The sequence below is a fragment of the Fukomys damarensis genome, unplaced genomic scaffold (assembly GCF_012274545.1).
Source record: "Fukomys damarensis isolate Sample0158 unplaced genomic scaffold, DMR_v1.0_HiC HiC_scaffold_1, whole genome shotgun sequence".
NCBI classification, from domain to species: Eukaryota; Metazoa; Chordata; class Mammalia; order Rodentia; family Bathyergidae; genus Fukomys; species Fukomys damarensis.
Genome location: NW_022900913.1, coordinates 42,509,836 through 42,529,055, shown reverse-complemented (window position 1 = coordinate 42,529,055; position 19,220 = coordinate 42,509,836). Strand labels below are relative to the sequence as shown.

Genomic DNA, 19,220 nt, shown 5'->3' with positions numbered 1-19,220 from the left:
TTCAGCATGTGGCAAACTCTGGCTTCACTCTAGAGAATCTCCACACCCAACTGAGATAAATAAAAAAGTATAGTTTAATGTAGGCATAATCAAGTTCCTCACTGCCATAGAAGAAACACTATAGAAAAACTGGCAAAAAGTCACTCTTCTCACTAAGCCTGGTCCTGGAGTATGTAAGAATTTTTCATGGAAAAACAATTCAGAATATACAAGGCAGGTGTAGAATAATACATGATAATGTTAAGTTAACTTTTTTCTTTCTGAAAACTTCTGCTTTAAACTATAAAACCAAAGTGGGGAAGAGAGGAAATTAAAATTCACACTAGATTGGAATATTCTTTAATTCTGAGACTAAACCATGTAAGAATTATTATTACTTTTTAAATGTTTTTAAGACTACAATGATGAAAACAGGAAAGGCTCTTAAGAGTTTACATCAAATAAAATCACATACTGAGAAAACTGGATATTCAATGTGGGAAAGGATTTTTAAACTATTTCACACCACACAAAAACCTTACATAAATAGCCAGAAACTGGACTTCAATCATAATTATAAGATTTCACCCTTAATAGGGCACCACTGATAAAGTAAAAACAACTCAAGAGAATGGGAGAAGGACATACCATGTAAGAAACTTAAATACAAAATATATAATCAACTCTTACAACTTTAATGAAAATATAACTTAAAAATGGACAAAGAATTTGAATAGTTTTCCCAAAAACAACATATGAAAAGATGCTCAATACTTTAATCATTAAAGAAATGCATATTTAAAACCACAAAAATTACCACTTCACATCCACAATAGCTATATCCAAGATAGATAGTACAATATATTGGTGAAAATAGGGAAAAACAAATCTCCTATATTGCTTAGGATGATAAAAATGGTAGTCATTTTGCAAAATACTCTTTGGTTTCTCAAAATGTTAAACATACTTACCTATGTCTATCTAAACAATTCAACTGCTAGATCTCTACCCACGAGAAATAAAAAAAATACACAAAATCTTGTACATATATATTCATAACATCATCTATATCAGTAAAAGGTGGAAATAACTGACATCTATTAACCAACGAAAAAAAGTAGTACAGCCAGTGTGTGTTCAGCAATGAAAACAGAAAAAATGTAGACATGACAAAGCAAGCCTTGAAAATATGAAGCTAGACACAAAGACCACATATGCTAAGAATCCACTTATATAAAAGTCATAAAAGGCAAGTCAACAGGCAAAGATAACTAGTGGTTAAGGAAGCAGAGTGAAAATGAGGAGTAAATGCCAATGGGCATGGCTTTCCTCAAAGAGGTTCTGAAATTACACTGCAATGGTAACTGCCTGACTCAATATACTAAAAGTAATTGGTCTGTACACTCAGAATAAGTAAAATTTATATACATCTCAATAAACTTGTTAAAAATAAATTAGGGTTGGTGGTACTGCTCAGTAGTGTAGTACTTGGCTAGCATTTTCAACCTAGGTTGTACAGCATTGCAAAACTCCATAAATCACACAAGAGGCCTGTAACACAGGAAATGCCAGGAAAAAAAAGTGAAAATCAATACTGACCTGTGTTCTGCCTCAAGTGAACTGGAAAGAACATCAGTTTGTGGAAAGTTTGAAGATCGAATGATCTGTGGAGAAATTACTGAGGCATTGCCATTCTCTTGTGGAATCTCATTTTCATCAAAGTTTCTGTTTATATCCCTTTCCTGGTGAGTACTATTGCTGTTATGCAAATTGAATGAGTCTTCATCCTGGTTTTTGGGGAGTATAAAAGAGAGAATGAGCTCTAACGAACAGGTACCATAAAACTTTAATGAACTTTAGCTAGATTCCCATGGAGAATATAAGTGTGATATTTACAATCATTAAATTTTGAACAGTCTCGTAATGGAAAACTGTGAAAGACATTTAGAACTTTTTGACCATAAATAGTCACATACTCAACAAAGGCAAAACAGGACAAGAATGGATACAGACAAAAGAAAACAAATATGAACAGAAATTTTTAAAAGTGAATGTTTTCAAAGAAAATTAAAACGAGAAAATCTACTTTAGAAAGGAAGCCATTAATTATACAAATGGTTAGCTAACCTTTTTTCAGGAAGACAAAAATTTGTTTCAAAATCTTAAATATCTGCCCAAGTATTCTAATGACATGTTAAGGTCAATTCAAGTATTATTACAAATCAATTACCTTCTCTGAGCCTGCATGGCTTTCATCTTCATGTTCCTCTTCTACTCTGTCCCTTTTCAATGCTTTCAAAAATTCACTCTTCTTATCAGTGCGCATTCGTGTCAGTTTGGTTAGACGAGGCTGTTGATTAAGTTTGTCAACCGGCGAAGAGGAATTTGAACGATTACACTAAAAAGAAATTCAGAAATGCTAATATGTATCTATGAACTGATGTCAATATAAAGTTCACAACTGTGTCACAGCTTCCTTTTTTACCTACTTACATGTACAACTGATCTTAAGGTCTATTTCAAAGTTCATTTTTCTCTGTCCCTATATATTTTTTCCTTTCCTTTGAGTCAACAAAAGAATATTCTTTCAGAGACAAGAGTGATAATACTAATAGTTTTTCAAATTGTTTCTAAAGTTCTAGGATCCAAATGAACAGATCCAGTGAAATCTATTTTACATTTATTCATATACATATATACCTAGGATTTTTCTGGATGGATTTCACCACTAAAAACTTTGGAGAAAAGAGAGGATAAGGGGAAAGTGGACATGGACTGCTTTTGTTTTTGGTTCTTTGGTATTCTAGCAGTAGAATACAATAGAAAACAAACTGGTATAATTGTGTCAGAGAGATTTTTGGCCATGGAAATAAATCCTAACAATGTTTAAGTGCCAGTATTAATGTCTGAATACCATATTTAATCTAAGTGCACTAAACCAGTTAGATATGCTGACCCTTTCCTTTCAGTTAAAAAAATTATATGACTGAGAATATAAATGAAAAATAGTATACGAGGGTTCATGATGTTCCAATGTAATACTCAGAAGTAATTTCAGGTGTAACAATACAGTCAGATTTTCTTTGACCCTGGATGGGTGAGAGGAACTCCATGGTGTGTGAGTTTCAAAACCTTGGTCAAATGAAACAAAGCTACCAGGTGCTCATTTCCTGTGCAGTTGCAATATACTACTTTCCCTCTTCCTCCTCTCTCCCTGCCTTGGTATTGACACTAAGGAAAGATTCAACATCCCCCCCGCCAAAAGATAATATAATTCTAAGATAATGCAAACCTCATTATTAGTCATGGTTCAATCCTACAGCATTAGCTATTAGAAACATCAAATACAAATATCCAAACAAAAAAGGACCAGGGATACAGCTCTGCAATCTCTCGGTTTGATCCCCAGTACCACACACACCACCACCACCGAGGCAGTTTTCATAATTCTTTTAATATACATAGGGGCTTCACTTTATTACTTTACTATGTTTACAAATCTTAGAAATTTAAAAATTATTCCCACTTTCTCAAAATAAAAAAACTGTATCACACCAAAGAAATTAAAATACGTCATTTTAATGTATATTCATTTAATAAATTATAATAGTCATTTTTATGACTAGCAGTGGGGCACACTGACGCATGCTTATAGTTCCAGCTACTTGGAAAGCTGGTTCAAAAGGCTCACTTCAGTCCAGGAGTTCAAGACCAGCCTGAACAAGACAGCAAGACCCTACTAAAAAAAAAAAAAAAAAAAAAAAATCCTTATTAAAGCTGGGCATTATAGTACAACCCTGTCATCCATCCCAGCACCTGGGAGGCCAAATCAGAAGGATCACTTTGAGTTCAAGGCCATTCTGAACTACAAAATGAGACCCTATTTCAAAGAAACAAACAAACAAAAAAATCATTATTAAAACTGTTATCTTCCTCTAAAGTAATTTTTAATGCCATACCTCTTTCACTGAATTTGTTGATGGACTAAAATTCTTGGCAGTTGATTTAAAAGCATTGAAGTTGCCAACACTATATGCAGAGTCATGAGGGAAAGAAGTTCCAACTTTATTTTCTTTAGTTTGGCTTTTCCACTGTACAGGCTAAAGAAAATCACAAACATTAATGGGTATCCAAAACAGACTATAGAAAACATAGAAAAACCAAGTGAACACAATAAAAGAAAGATGATTACATTTGGTTCATAAAGAATTATTTTTTGTTACTTCATTATTTCTACATGGTTCTGTTCTTTTCTGTCTTTTCCTACAAATAAAAGCAAAGCTAAATATTCAGATAAAAACTTTTTCAAAGATTTATAAAGAGTAAGGCTTTTATCACCTGATAAAACTCATGTTAGTTTCAAAAACCTACAACTGAGTACCAAGTACATAGCATTTTTTATATATACACAGACACATTATTAGCAAATATATCATATGTACCTAGCAAAACAAAAACTATAAATTTCATTCACTATTAAAACAAACAACCCACATACATACATAAAAGACAGTTTTCATTTGTAACAATTCAGAACTTACTTTTGTAGGTGGAGCAGCAGGCTTAGGGACTAAGCCTTTATAAACACTTGGACCAGTTCCATTCTTAACTGACTGCGACTGAAGATTTCCTACTACTGGGAATCCAGATAGCTGTAAATCTTTTGTATTACCTTTCTTAATGACCAGCATTCTTGGAGCTCTAGATTTAGGATTCGGAGGATATTCTGCATAAATAAAGCACAAACAAGAGTTACACAGTTGTTTCAAATTTTATCAAAAAATAAATCCAACTAAAGAACACTATATTCCAAAGCTTGATTTTAAATAACAGCAGCTGTTTCCTGAGTTAAATAATTAAGCTAAATAAGTATAAACTCTATTACAGCTTAAGAAATAAAACTAAAACATAATCTGATGGAATACAGCCAAGAAATGAGCAATGCTATGTAATACAGATGAATTCAGTAGACAATGTTCAAAAACCAAGTTTAATTAAATTCTAACATTTTTAACTTATGAAAAACTGTAAATTTCACCCTATTAACTCTTAATACTTAGAATTTTTTCACTCCAATTGCAAAATTACAATCAATAAGCAAAGACCTACCTCTATTGCTAAATGTATAAATTAAAATAGTAAAAAAGAAAATTCTTATATTCATAATATCAATTCAAATATTTATTGACCACCTAACTACTATACAGTCAAAGCATCAGGTGAGATGGAACAACAACTCAATTCTGTCTTTTAAAGATAGCTTTAGGAATAAGTGCTAAATACAGCATGTTCTCAAGACTACTGTACTTACTAAAAATATGAAACACTATTCCTAAAGTTTAATTAATGTTCATGTATAATCAAACAGGTACTACAGATATGTATTCACGATTACTGTAGTAAAATATCTCTTTTTCTTTATAAAAATTCAGAAAGCCTGTTCCATAGATTCATCTAGAAAATTTAATTGGGAAAGAGAAATCCCAGAAAAATCTTAATCAGTAATTCTGCATATAAAGTATCCTATGGTGAGCTGACTGGAGTTCTTCCCTGCCACAAAACTACACAGAACTTTTTACTGGCTCATCTCAACAAAATTATACAAAGATTCCTAGAGGAACCTGGTTGGACTCTTGGGTTCATGAAAGGCTTCAAACTCTGAAAGAGAACGCTGGTTTTGCTGACAGATAAAAAAGTAAGGGCTAGGTTCATCTTTCCAAAAGTGTGAACACAATGAAAAGTAGTATATCATCAATCAAAAGTATAGCTTTTTGGGCCAAAGATTTAGCTAAGTGGTGTGGCTGCCTGCCTAACAAGCACAAGGTTCTGAGATTGTTCCCCAGTACCAAAAAAAAAAAAAAGTGTAACTTTTCTGAATGAAAAATGAATAAAAATAAAAAATGAATAAAAATAAAAAATAAACAAAATGAATAAAACAAAAAATAGGAATAAAGATCTCAGGCAGAGACAACAAAGAGCATTAGAAATTATACGTAATAATGTAAGTTTGCCAATGATTACTTTTGGTAAACACATGAAAAACATGAATAAAATCTTTTTAAAGGCACATAATATTAAGAATAAAATTTAAAAGGAAATCTGTCCTGAAACTTAAAATTAAAATAAAACGTAGGATTTTGAAAAGATGACCAATACTCTGGAAACACAAAAGGTACTAAGGCCTAATCTCAGAAAAATCCATACATCACAAGTAGCTTTATACATGACTGATGAAGGTAAGTCTAGCTAAGCATACAAATTTATCTTCCTTATCAATTCTTTCATTAAAATTACTACAATGGGGAAGTAAACCAAATAAAATAGTATAGGAATAGGAACATTAGTGAAGAAGTTATCTCAATTTCTAGAAGGAGATGCTAAAGAATAAACCTTCAGCTTAGAACATGCACTAACAAACTTAACAGGTGAAGAGTGATTTAATCTGCCACACAGAATATATCAGAGACTGGGACTTGGAAATACCAAATAACATAAAGAGCAGAAAAGAAATTTTTTAGACAAAACCAAGTAATTTACCAAAAGAAATTCTATTCTAAATAGTGTTTCAGGCAAGAATAATAGATTCCCATACGAAAAGCTGAAAATACCCCCCAAATTTTTTTCAATTTATATAAATACAGTGCAATTATTGATTAAAATGAGGCAGAAGATATGAGCAGTAGGTAAGTATGAAAGAATATTATCTTTAAGCCTCATATAGTTTGACTACAAATTTCCCTTGTCCTAAAACTGGATTACTTTGGAGCAAGAAATATTCTGGCTGTTTCTTCAATGAGGTCCTCAGTGCAAAGAATGAAGGAATGTCCTATAAATAAGAAAGTGAAGCCTAAGAAATCACTCACAGAAGAGGAGATAGCAAAGTAAGAGATGACAAAGAGAGTCCCAAGATAGTAGCCACCAAGAAGAAGGCGGCTGCAGAAGATGTCATTGTTACTTCCAATGATCAACAAAAGATAAACAAATTTGCAAAGAATACAAGTAGAATTACAGAGGTAAAGGAAGAAATAGAAGTAAAAAAAAGAAATAACTCCAGAATGTTTAAGATGCTTGTGACGACATCATGCTTGCAGATCAGGACAGTGCCAAGATACCTTAACCAGATTGGTGACATTTTTCATTAGCCATTCTCAAGAAGAAACACAAGACATGGTAGAAGAAGCAAAGAAAAATTTGCAAGAAACTGATGCCTTAGAATTCAGAGTAGAATCAATTCAGTGGGTGTTAGCAGATTTGAAAGTTTAGTTATATGCAAAATTCAGCAACATAAACCTTGAAGCTGATGAAAATTAAACATTTGATAGTGCCTTTTTTAATTTGATAAACTTGAATAGTGTTTAAAATGATAATTTCCCTTCTTTCAAATAACATGGAAAGAAAAACTTTCTTTTTTTAAAGTATTCATTTATTTAGTGGAAACTTGCCTATTTTCACGTCTTGCTTATTTATTTTATATTTTTAAAAGAACAGTATTCATCTGTGTACTTTGCATAATGATTATATCAGTTCTAGGGGCTTCATGTCACATTATTAAAATCAGTTAAACAATTAAAAAGTAAGAGAGAAGATAAAGATTCCTGAAGAAAGGTCACAGGGATTGAGAGGAAAGAGAAGCAGATACAATTCTGTACTTGTGAGCATCCATGTTTAATTATCACCAAAGTTAAGAACATGTGCTATTATAGGTATGGTGATGCATGCCTGTAATCCCAGCACTTGGGAGGCTAAGGCAGGAGGACTGCTAGGAGTTTGAGGTCGGCCTGACTTAAACAGCAAGACCCTGTCTCTCCCCCAAAAAAAGCCTAGTTCAGGCTAGCTGGCCTTGAACTTCTGGCAATCCTCCTGCCTCAGCCCTCAGCCTCCAGAGTGCTGGGATTGCACAAGCACACAGCAAAATGTGCTCTATACCTGATTTATCAGATTTGGAATATTAGTACCATGGTTACTAGCTGTACAACTTTGCTCAAGTTATTTAATCTTTCATCTAGAAAAAGGAGAGTAACTGTCAATAATGTGAAATGTTTTATATATAAATAATTACAAAACTACAGAAAAGTTACTATGGTGAATAGTTATAATTAAAATTAAAGGTATGATTTTTCAAACATTTTACAATAACACACAAGGGTGGAGAAAATGAGAAAAACTGCTAGACAAACACAATAAAGACCACTTTTTGTCCCTTTATTTATTCTAAACTTGGCCATATGAGAAAGGTTCTTAAAGCTAACACTGTAGTTACCTAAATAGAAGGAATAGACAAGCCTGAATTTGTATCATTTATATTTCTATACTATTCTTCTGCTTTTTAATCTATGTTTAGATTATCTCCAGAAATAATCTATCAAAGATTATCTCCAGAAACTTTACTAGAATAAACTTTCCAAGTATGTTTTTGGATTCAAACACTGTCTATTGTTAATTGGTAAACTTAGTGAAAATGACCATAAGTGTTTAATTTTTTTAAAGAGAAAATTTATACATTAACAAAAGATCTTAATCCCTATATAAAAGCAGAAAATACATAACTTCAAATGACTTTACAAAACACTGTATGTGCTTTATTGCCTCAAGCTCATGTAAACAGGAATTCTCACATTCAAATTTAAATTTAAAAAAACACGGAAAGTAAATGTTTTGAGCTTTCATTCTATTACTTTCCTCTACCTTACAAAAAACTGATGACAATAAATGCCTTTAATATCACTTTGTTTTGATACTCTCTCCATATCTGTGAATATAAAAAATAGCTTTATCCCTTAAATATAAAATCAGTGGTGGAGGGAAAGTGGCCCAATTCCTCAGAAGAGAAATTAAAATACAACAGCATACAACCAAAATTAGTCACATATATAACCCAAGCTGAAATCTCAATTCCTCAACCTCTTTTCTATTTTTCACAATACTTTCCATATTACATACAAAGTCTCTGATTTAATGACTTCACTGAAAACCTTCTTTGTTCTAGAATCCAGAAAATTCATTTGTCTTCTAATAAATCTACAACTACACTTTCCTTTACTGGCTCTGAAGAAAATGATTAGGCTGACATTTCCTAGACATTGTGACATGATAGATTTTTAAAATACAATTTAATGCTTTTCTCATTATTATTTTTATACTATACTCACCTAACAAATGAAGAAATTCATTCAAAAATTGAGATTACCCAAAATCTAACATAGGGCCTAGATCTATCTGATTCCAAACCCATTTTTCTTAAGCACTACACAGAATTACAGTGGAAATGGAAATTAACATATTACTATGCCAAATATTTCAAAAGGGTTACCATCACCAACTAAAAATACTATACTGAATTTCAGGTCAGGATAACAGGCTTTTAAGAATACTACCACTAGAGTCAGGATTACTACCACTCTGATACTAGTTATTACTTTAGATACCTTGCTATCTTAACATAGAAAAAAGTAAACACTATTAGAATTGAGTTTGCAATGCTAATGTGAAGTTGACACTTGGTCATAAGACAACAGTGACTCACATCAAATTCAAAGACTCTACCAAGCAATTGAAGCAAATTCCTATTGCAAACAAATGTAATATAGAAAAATAATTTAAGATCAGTTTTTAAAAGATTGGTTCTATGTGTGTTTTGATGGTTTTCAATGTTTTATATAATTAACAATGCTTTGGTTTATAGTACTATGAGAGTATTAATTAAAACACGTTTCACTAACAATATTTATCTTGATAGCAACTTATAAAGACACTGTCGACCCACTAGTTACGACCAGCCTGACATACAAACACACACCCTGGATTCATTAGGTTAATGGAAGATTCATCTGTCTCTTGTTACCTATAGGGTGTACCCAGGTAAACATCCATATTTCAGCTGTACTGAACTACAACCAACTTGAGTTACAACCAGCCCGCAGGAATCAATCGCGTTCATAAATCAAGGTTCCACAGCATTTCTCTTTAGATGAGGTTCCGAACACCAGTCATATAAACAACAGACTTAAAGAAATAATGCTGCAAATAACAGCAACTAAACAACTTCAATCACTAATGTTTCTAACTCTGATCAAATAAAATTTACTTGCGTCAAGTTGTTTACACATCCCTTGTCAGTTTTTCCTTCTCAAACTTGAACATGTGTTACATTACCTTCTTAATGTTTTAATAATTTCTATATAAAACACAGAAGGAAAGTGGAGTTATTTCAGTTATCTATCAACAGAATCCTGTCAAGATGACTGCGATTTTTATCAAAATTTATTTTAAAAACAACCAAACTGGTTTTTATCATGACTAACCTAATCTAATGTAATTATGTCACTCAGTCTGTATGCTAACTAGAACTACAATTCTCTAGAAAACCACCCATCATTATGAACTGGTCATTAATTTGCTTTTTCATGGCTAAACACAATTTTTTAACAATGAATGTTTGTACTCCAAAATGGAGGGAAGTTTATCAAGGTATACACAAAAAGAATGAATTGAAACATGACTAAATTAATTTCTGGTGAACATTTTTCATTTGTGTCTTAAGCATTAAATGTTTGAACTCTGCCAATGAAATGTTGCTGATATACTACTGGATCACTGACATCAAAAACAGCCAGAAGGACATTAGAAAATCACATCAGTAAATAGCCACCAACTGTACTTCAAAATGCAAACACATACTTAAACACACATCACTCTTCACCTCCACGCCCCACCCCCACTGAATAACTGAGTAACACAATCATTTAAAAATTCTCAGACACTAAAGTATCTTGAATTTCCTGTTTTTGTCAAATTATTAATAACATATTGACAGAATATCTAATAACTACTAATCTTATGCACCAGAGTTGTGATACTGGTTAAGACAAAAAAAAAAAAAAGGCCACAAGTTTAAGCTGCACAAAGGTATTTCTAATAAAATCAGCTAAGTTCTTAGTAGAAATAAATTTAAACAACTTTATTTTAAAATGGTTTAACTACTTTCCCTCAAGGTATTTTTAAATTGGAATATAATGATTAGAATCTGCCAATTTTTCATCTATAAAATCATAGTTTTGGGAACATACTTTTTTCTTTTTATACATATTAACATTTTCATTAGTAAATTTTTACTTACCTGGAAGGAAGTAGCACTAGAAAAGTTCTATTGAAGTCTTTCCTAAAATTCTCTCGGCTTCCTCAGGAACAAAGCTATTCTAAATGTTGCAATGAGGAAAACAATACTTGGGAACCCGAGGGAAAGTGAGACAGGAATAGTGAGGTGATACAATGAAAGTTTCATTGTATTCCTATGGGAAGTACTGGGAATTTAACAATCATGCCACAATTAACCATTTTCTTTTTCTTTCTTTCTTTTTAATGCAGACATTTCTTAGTTTACCTAAACACAAAGAGTATACCTTCCATTTAAACATCTTTTCAACTAGTATCAAAATCCTTAGATCAGCCCTGAAACAGTAGAACCAAAATCTTTATATTAATACATTTTAGTCTCATTATTTTCAAAGATGTCTTTGCCTTTAAACCATTTCTAAGATTTATTAAGTCAACCAAGGATCATTACCAATAGTATCTATAGGTAGTTTTATATGACAAATGCTCAGTGACATTCTATTTTTTAAAATTTTACTTTCATTCTAATAAAATCCAAATTATTCCTAATCTCTTAGAGATTCTATTTAACACCTTCAGGTGGTTTCTATATTCTTATGCAATCAGCTGTTCCCAGAAAAACTGAATAATAAGGAAACATACCTAAGAGAGGAGCTTGGGAGATTTTTTTGGTTGGGTATGTGTGTGTCTGGGCGTGTAGGCCTGGGGAGAGTGGTAGAAATACTAATTTGCAATACAGAAAAAACAATGCCATTCACATGGTTCTAACAAAAGTGCCTAACCACCCCACCACCACCCACCCTCAAAAAGCCCTTAAATAAAAGAGGGAGATCAAAGAAAACAAAATAATTCCCCAGTTCACCCAATAAATACAATTAAGAACAGTACAGGAAGTGGCAAAGTTTAAAATAATGCCTTTACTATTAGGACTAGTATACTATAAGCCACAATCCTTTTTAATAAATTAATTTTCAATATAAAAATACAAAAGACTGGTACAAGTTTCAAAGTGGAAACGGCACTTTGAATTTGATATCAAATAATTAAATTTATTTTCCAGATGTTAAATCTTGCAAGATTTTCCATTATTTTAAACTTCACTTAACTCTTTTAAAAGCTGTCTACTTTTTAACTGTATGAGTGCAGTTTAATCTTCTGAAGAGGCAATCAAATTAAACAGTTTTACAGGGAGTTGTAACCAGAAATCTCATTAAACTTTGAAAATCAAAAAGGCAAATAATTTCAAATATAGACTAGCTCCATAGAAAAAAAAACTCTATAAAATTATTTTAACAGTCTATGATCACTTCATAAGTAAATAATTAATTTTATGTCACACTATGATCAGAGTACTTATTTTTCCATTCAACTAAGTTTTGAACTATAAAACTAAAAATTTAAACTAAGTTTTTTGGATTTTAGATTATCGGGCTGCTCTAAAACTTACATTAATAATCATTTCCAAAAAACTCAAATTGAGAATACTTAATGATACTAACTCTGCAGATCTATTATCTCAAGTAAAACTACTACCTCAAATCTCTTGTGTTACGTTTCTGTAGGTTAGCACATCAAAAACATACTTAGAAAGTTTTAATCTGACCTATTTTTTATTTTAAAAAATAAATGAAAACCCATAAACATCAACATTTTGAACCCCTCAAAAATAGACAAAAAACCACTTACCCCAAACACCTGCAGCTAAAGATTTATTCTGATTTGGTTCTCTTTCATATTCAGGATTTAAAGATGGCTGGAACAAAGTTAGAATTAAAATTTTTGAAGTACCCAATTATATCCATTTAAGCAATAAGTCCTTTAAAAGCAATCTCATAAATATAAATCCTGTAACTGAAGAACCTGATACAATCAACTCTTAATTATTAATGACAAGTTACTCATAAACTTTACTTATTTTCAGCTTACTCTGCTAACCATTAAAATGCTTACTATCTATGTGCACTGCTAGTTGAAGGCAGAAAAAAGATTTTCTAATCATCAATGAGTATCTGATGAAAGTATGAATTTTAAGAAAAAAAAGTGGGGGCTGGGGTGTTGCTCAGCAGTACAGCGCTTGACCAATAAATGAGGCCCTGAGTTTGTTCCCCAGCACCACACACACACACACACACACACACACACACAGAGTAAAACAAACAACAACGACCAAAGGGGGGGAAGAAAAAAAAACAGCACGGTTATGCATGTGTGTAGTTCCCAGCTACCTGGGAGGCTGAGGCAGGAGACTGGCTTGAGTCCAGGAGAGTTCCAGGCCAGTCTGAGCAAGATAGCAGCAAACAAGAGAGAATGTGGTCTTTGTATCAGGCTGAGATTAATTCCTCCTTAACATAAAGTCAAGATCAGAGAAGAGGAAGAAGGTTATTATCATTGGGTTGCTTTAGTTAACACACTTGTTCTCAAAACAAAGTGAAAATATTTCAACTAGTAATGGTCAGGATTATTAAATAGAAAAGAAAGATGAGTGTTGAATGGGTACTCTAAACCTGATCTTGGTAGATATGTTTAGAATCTTAAACTTTCAATATTGTGATAGGTGTTTTTCACACTACCTGGCAACAGAGTCAGCCTCGTTTAAAGAAGATAATACATTAATGTAAATATATTTTAATCACCTATATAATTATTACTAAAGCACTGAACTGGTATTACTGGAAAGCCTCAAAAGAGTATACATGCATACCGTAATGATTCATCCCTTGATACATACAAATTGAATAAGGTTAAGATTTTGTTGCTGACTATACATGCCCTCCTCCCCCTATCTTTCCCTCTTGCAGTACTGGGGATTGAACAAGCACTCTACCACTGAGCTACATCCCCACTCTCAGCCATTTTTATTTTGACAGTGTCTCACTAAATTGCCCATGCTGGCCCAGAATTTGGTATTCTCCTACCTCAATCTCTAGAGTAGCTGGGATTACAGACCTGTGCCACCATGTCCATCTGCACTTCTTAATTATAACATGCTATTAAATGCATTATTAGAAATTACATTGTTTATATTCCAAGTCTAGAATTATAATAAATGCTAACCAGCATCTTAGGGGAAGAGATGGGGGATAACAACAATAGCATCAACAAGTTTGTATTAAATAGTTTACTGTGTCAAGTATTGTGTTAACGGATTCATTTGCATTACTTATTTAACCTTCACAACACTAAAGACAGCACTATTATTCTGTTTGGTTACAAAAATTTAATTTTATGGTAACTATCAAGTAAAAACCTAAGATCACGCAAATGGGAAGGCATAGAGATTCCAATGTTATATGAAATAGAACTTGAGAGTAATCTTTTATTCTTTGCATTCCCTCATCACTTCCCTACCCTAAATCCAATCTATCAAATTCTTTCCCTTACTCAAACCTCCACTTAAACTATTTCCAAATGTAGTTTGGAAATATGTCTTCATGTATCTTAGCTACCTAGCTCAAGCCATTATTTTCTCCTAAACTACTGCCTCTGCTTGTCTATAACAAGTCCTTCTACCTTGATAATCAACTCAAGACCTAACAACTCTAACACTTTTAAAACTAAAATCTGTTACACTGGCTCTTCCTTTTTTTCTCCCAACAATAGGGGACAGGGGGCTTGCTGGGGACTGAACACAGGGCTTCCCTGTGCTAAACATGCACTCACCACTGAGCTGCACCCAGTCCGTCTAAACAAAGCTTGTTCCCTACATTTTCATGCCAGCCCCACATTAAATACCACTTTCCTACAAAAGCTCTTGACTTTCCAAACCCAACATCCAACTAGTAATCTCTTGTGTACATTCTCTGAAAAATATGAATTACTTTTTGTTCTTGCTGCTTCTGCTAGAATAAACTCTCAATGACAATGGTACTATGTATTCCATGTGACAATAACTATCACACATAGCCACTGAAGTATGTAGCTAAGAATTAACTATATAAAAAGATGAAATGTAAATTCTATCTACAGTACATTAAAACTTATCATGAATCACAATTACTAGGTACAATTACTATTTAAAATTATTTATCTATTTAGATAAATAGGACCATATCTTGACCCAATTTTTCTCTAATTTGAGATGGACAGTGTTTAGAATAGCAACACGATAGGATTCATGAATTGGAAAAAAATTACAAAAACTTTGCTCTTTGTTAACTCATACCTTTAATAGTGGAGTTAACATTTAATTTTATCTGACCTAGGATAAGAATTAATTTGCTCTCCCTGATCACAAAGAAACTTGAATAGAGAAATAGCTGCAAAACACAGAGTGCTATTGTAGGAGTAGCTTAAGGTCATACAGGAATAATCAAGTGTTGACAATGTAGGGCTTGGAATTGAATTCTGTAGTAGATAGTATGCTAGCATGCACAGAGCCCTGGGCTCAAATCCCTAGCAGCACGCACACACACACACACACACACATACACATGTGCACACATGTAAGAAATTAAGTAAGTAAACGTATTTGTTGAAAATAAATACATGAGGATCCACATAAAATGTACTGGAGCTAGCAAGGTGGCACATGTCTATAGTCTCAACTACTCCAGACCGTGATAAAGGAACACAGGGGCCAATGAGTTCAAAACCAGCCCAGCCAACATAGCAAGACCCTATTTTAATTACTCAATCATTGGTAAAATGCTCTTTCCAAAAGCATAACAGTTTTTAAAATATATTATGATGCAGTTGCAAATAAGCTATGAAGCTTAACCACTAGTTCTCAGCAAAATTATTCATTTTTATTCAAGGAATAAAATAACACAAATAACACCATAAGGTTTTAGAGCTATATACATGCTGAGATGCAGAAATAAACTGAAGTCAGAAGAAAAAGGGCATGTGAGGGAGAAATGGGGGGGTTAAGTGAAGAAACGGAGGGAGGAAAAGGAGTAGAGTGGTTGGGGGAAGGTGATGAACAAAAACCCCATACAAAATGTTAGGTTTATAAATAACTTCACAAGTATTTGCCTGTCAAGTGTGATCCTTATAGAAAATAACCTATATTGATAAAACCTCCCGTCTGCCTTGATACTAAAATGGGACTTTTTAAGAAACTTACAAAGTCCTCAGCCTCAAACTGTTTTCGTTCCCTTTTGTCTTCTTTCCTCCCAGTTTCATTGTCAGGTAAGTTGTTTTCATGTAGTCCTTGGCTTTTTCCAGAATGGAAAATACTGCTACGAGACCGAGAATTTCCACCATGGTATCCCCCTCGGTGATTTATGTTTTCAGTAGCATTTCTACCATGTGTTCGCCATCCATTTTTTTCTTTCCTTCCAAAGGTACCTTTATTTGATAACAGAAAAATAATATAAATTCAAAGACAGGTATGCCTAAAGATTAAGAGCAATCAAAACATCCTTATTAAGCCAGGCATGGTGGCGCACGCCTGTAATCCCAGCACAAGAGGCTGAGACCAGCCTGGGATACATAGTGAGTTCCAGGTCAGTCTCAACTACATAGTGAGACCCTGTCTCAAAAAACCAAAAAAAAAAAAAAAAAAAAAAAAAAGAAAAAAGTCCTTAAAATGCCATGAAGAACATTATCCTTAAACTCTTATCATTCCTTAGCAAATGTTACCTCCATTAGGACGTCCAATACCAGAATCAAAGCCATCTGAAGAGTTATGTCGTCGACGATTCACATCATATCGATTTTCTGTCCATGAAAAGTTTTCAGAATGTTTCTCAAAATTCAGCGATGACTGAAATAAAGTATTAAACACATAGATAAATATATTTACAAACATAAATAACTTTTAAAACTGACAGTTCACCTTATTTCCAAAAATTTTAAAGGACCAAGGAGAATACTATGTAACTATTTTACAGGTATATAATAACTGGTAACTCTACATGAGGCAGAATCCATTTTTGGTCCCCCCTTTTCTACCTTATGGAAATAGGAACACTTATCTGAAAATGTTCAAGAGTTACCATCTACTCTTCCAAAAAATATTAAAGGTAAAATAACATTATAAGGACAAAAGTTATAATGATACATTTCTCATAACAAAGTATCATCTTTTAACAGCTTATAACTCACATACATCCTTCAATTCCGATCCACTGACTGAAATGTGACTAAAGTATGAAATTTTAAGTTATCAGCTCCCTCTTTTCAGGAAAAAATTTAGAAACAAATGACTTAACTTTACAGTTCTCCCATACAAATTCTGATCTATTAATCTATTTTATCTTTTCGGTTTATGAACACTATGAAGAGCCAAAGAATACTGTACCAATAACAAACATTTACACCTAGAGAAAATTTAATATGGGTTATACAATATAAGATAAATATTTAATTGTTGGGCTGGGGATTTAGCTCAGTGGTTCTGCCTGCCTTGCAAGCGCAAGGTCCCGAGTTCGATCCCTGGTATCCAAAAAAAAGATAGTTAATTGTTGCATTCTCAACCATAACCACACTCAAGATGGCAGGTAACTGATGTAATAGTTCAACTTTGCTACTATAAATCACTGTTGTTTCTGCTTTCAAGTATCACTCATGTTTCTTATGTTCTATGAATTAAGGATCTAAATACTCAACCCAAATTTAAAATTACACAGTAAACTAATCATTACTTAAGATGAGAAAATTGGGTTTACACCAAGAGGCAAAGTGACTTAATGATGCAAAATATTTTAAGATATAAACTGTAGCTCTTCAAAGAGAAGATTTAGCAGATGATTATCCTAAAACAGGTAGATGCAAAGGTATACCCTGCTCCTGTCCAGGGTTTATGATTAAACATATAACCTAGATTTCATTTCTCTTCCATCACCTCAAAAGTCTCACTCAATTATCTCTTCTCACCTGTCTTTCTCATCAGCAATTATTAAACTTATCTTCTAGAGGATGAAAGTAAAATGACACTACATACTTATCACCACACTTTTCACTTCTATTAGTGTATTTCTGTTACATTTCCATTATTTATACTCTTAAATACATTGCCAATACAACTTGATATCTGCCTGCCTACATCCATAATCATTCCATTTGCCTTTGTCAAACTGATCATGCTTACACCGAATTGTGGTCCTCTTTTAAGCCTGCAACTATCTGTCCTGTCTGTGATGTTACATATTGACAAAGAACATCTACTTTTAAAAATGGTGTTTTCTTGTACTGCTGGACAACTTTTTGTTTTTGGTTTTTTTTTTCTCTATATATCCATTAAGGAAAACAAAGCATTACTCTTCAATGTTTGTGACTTGTTTTTCTAATTTTCTCATTGTATACTTTCCCTGGATTCATTCATCTATTCTCAAAACTTAATTATATGCTAAACCATCAATCTCAAGTTTGTCTCCAGTATAGATCTCACTCCTGGCACTAAAAAAAGTATGCTGATTTCAGATTAATGTTCCATGGTTGTGTCAAATTTAAATATGTCCTACCCAGGCGTGGTGGCGCATGCCTATAATCCCAGCACTCAGGAGGCAGAGGCAGGAGGACTGCCACAAGTTAGAGGCTAACTTGAGCTACACAGTGAGTTCAGGGCCAGCCTGAACTACAAAGTGACACCCTGTTTCAAAAACAAAACAAAGCTTAAATAAATATGCCCAAAACTTTCAGGCTTGATGGCACACACCTATCTCAGTATACTGAGAAAGAAGGACCTCAAGTTCCAAAGCCAGCCTGGACTACATAATAAGACGTCTGTCTCAAAAAACCAAACTACTGTAATGAGGAGAAGAATTTTCAAAACTTATCCGCTATATCACCTTCCTATTTTCATGTCTTATTACCTGGGTCACCCAAGCCTATTAGAAAAATAATTTCATTGAAAACACAAAACAGACATTTCCAGATAAACAAAAACGAAGAGTTAGTAGTACCTACCAGATCCTCCCTAGAGAACATACAAAAAGAAGTCCTTAGGACTTAAAGGAAATGGCAGCAAAAGAAAAAAAATCACACAGGAAGAAGTAAAATCTACCAGAAATGCTAAATGTGTAATAAATGGTAAATGTGTGAATATTCCTGTGTGTATAGTACATATTATTGTCTTTTTAAAAACCTCTCGGGCCGGGGATTTAGCTCAGCGGTTCAGTGGCCTGCCTTGCAAGCACAAGGACCTGAGTTCAATCCCCAGTACCAAAAAAAAAAAAAAAAAAAAA

The 19,220-nt window shown here is 33.1% G+C and overlaps 1 protein-coding gene and 1 pseudogene across 6 annotated transcripts in view; one reads left to right on the top strand and one right to left on the bottom strand.

Annotated features, from left to right (window-relative positions):
* The window catches only part of Gpbp1 (GC-rich promoter binding protein 1), a 71,969-nt gene that overhangs the window by 13,104 nt on the left and 39,645 nt on the right, over nt 1-19,220 (bottom strand). For 5 of the 6 annotated variants that reach the window (XM_010626903.3, XM_033760979.1, XM_010626902.3 and 2 more), the window contains exons 4-11: nt 16,675-16,798; nt 16,157-16,380; nt 12,778-12,844; nt 11,734-11,793; nt 4,521-4,705; nt 3,939-4,079; nt 2,210-2,377; nt 1,579-1,766 (exon numbers count right to left, since the gene is read on the bottom strand). In XM_010626903.3, the coding sequence (XP_010625205.1) occupies nt 1,579-1,766; nt 2,210-2,377; nt 3,939-4,079; nt 4,521-4,705; nt 11,734-11,793; nt 12,778-12,844; nt 16,157-16,380; nt 16,675-16,798 (1,157 nt within the window). The remainder of the gene's footprint in view (nt 1-1,578; nt 1,767-2,209; nt 2,378-3,938; nt 4,080-4,520; nt 4,706-11,733; nt 11,794-12,777; nt 12,845-16,156; nt 16,381-16,674; nt 16,799-19,220) is intronic. The other variant, XM_010626907.3, reaches the window with a different exon arrangement.
* Nucleotides 6,652-7,290, top strand: LOC104864140 (annotated as a pseudogene).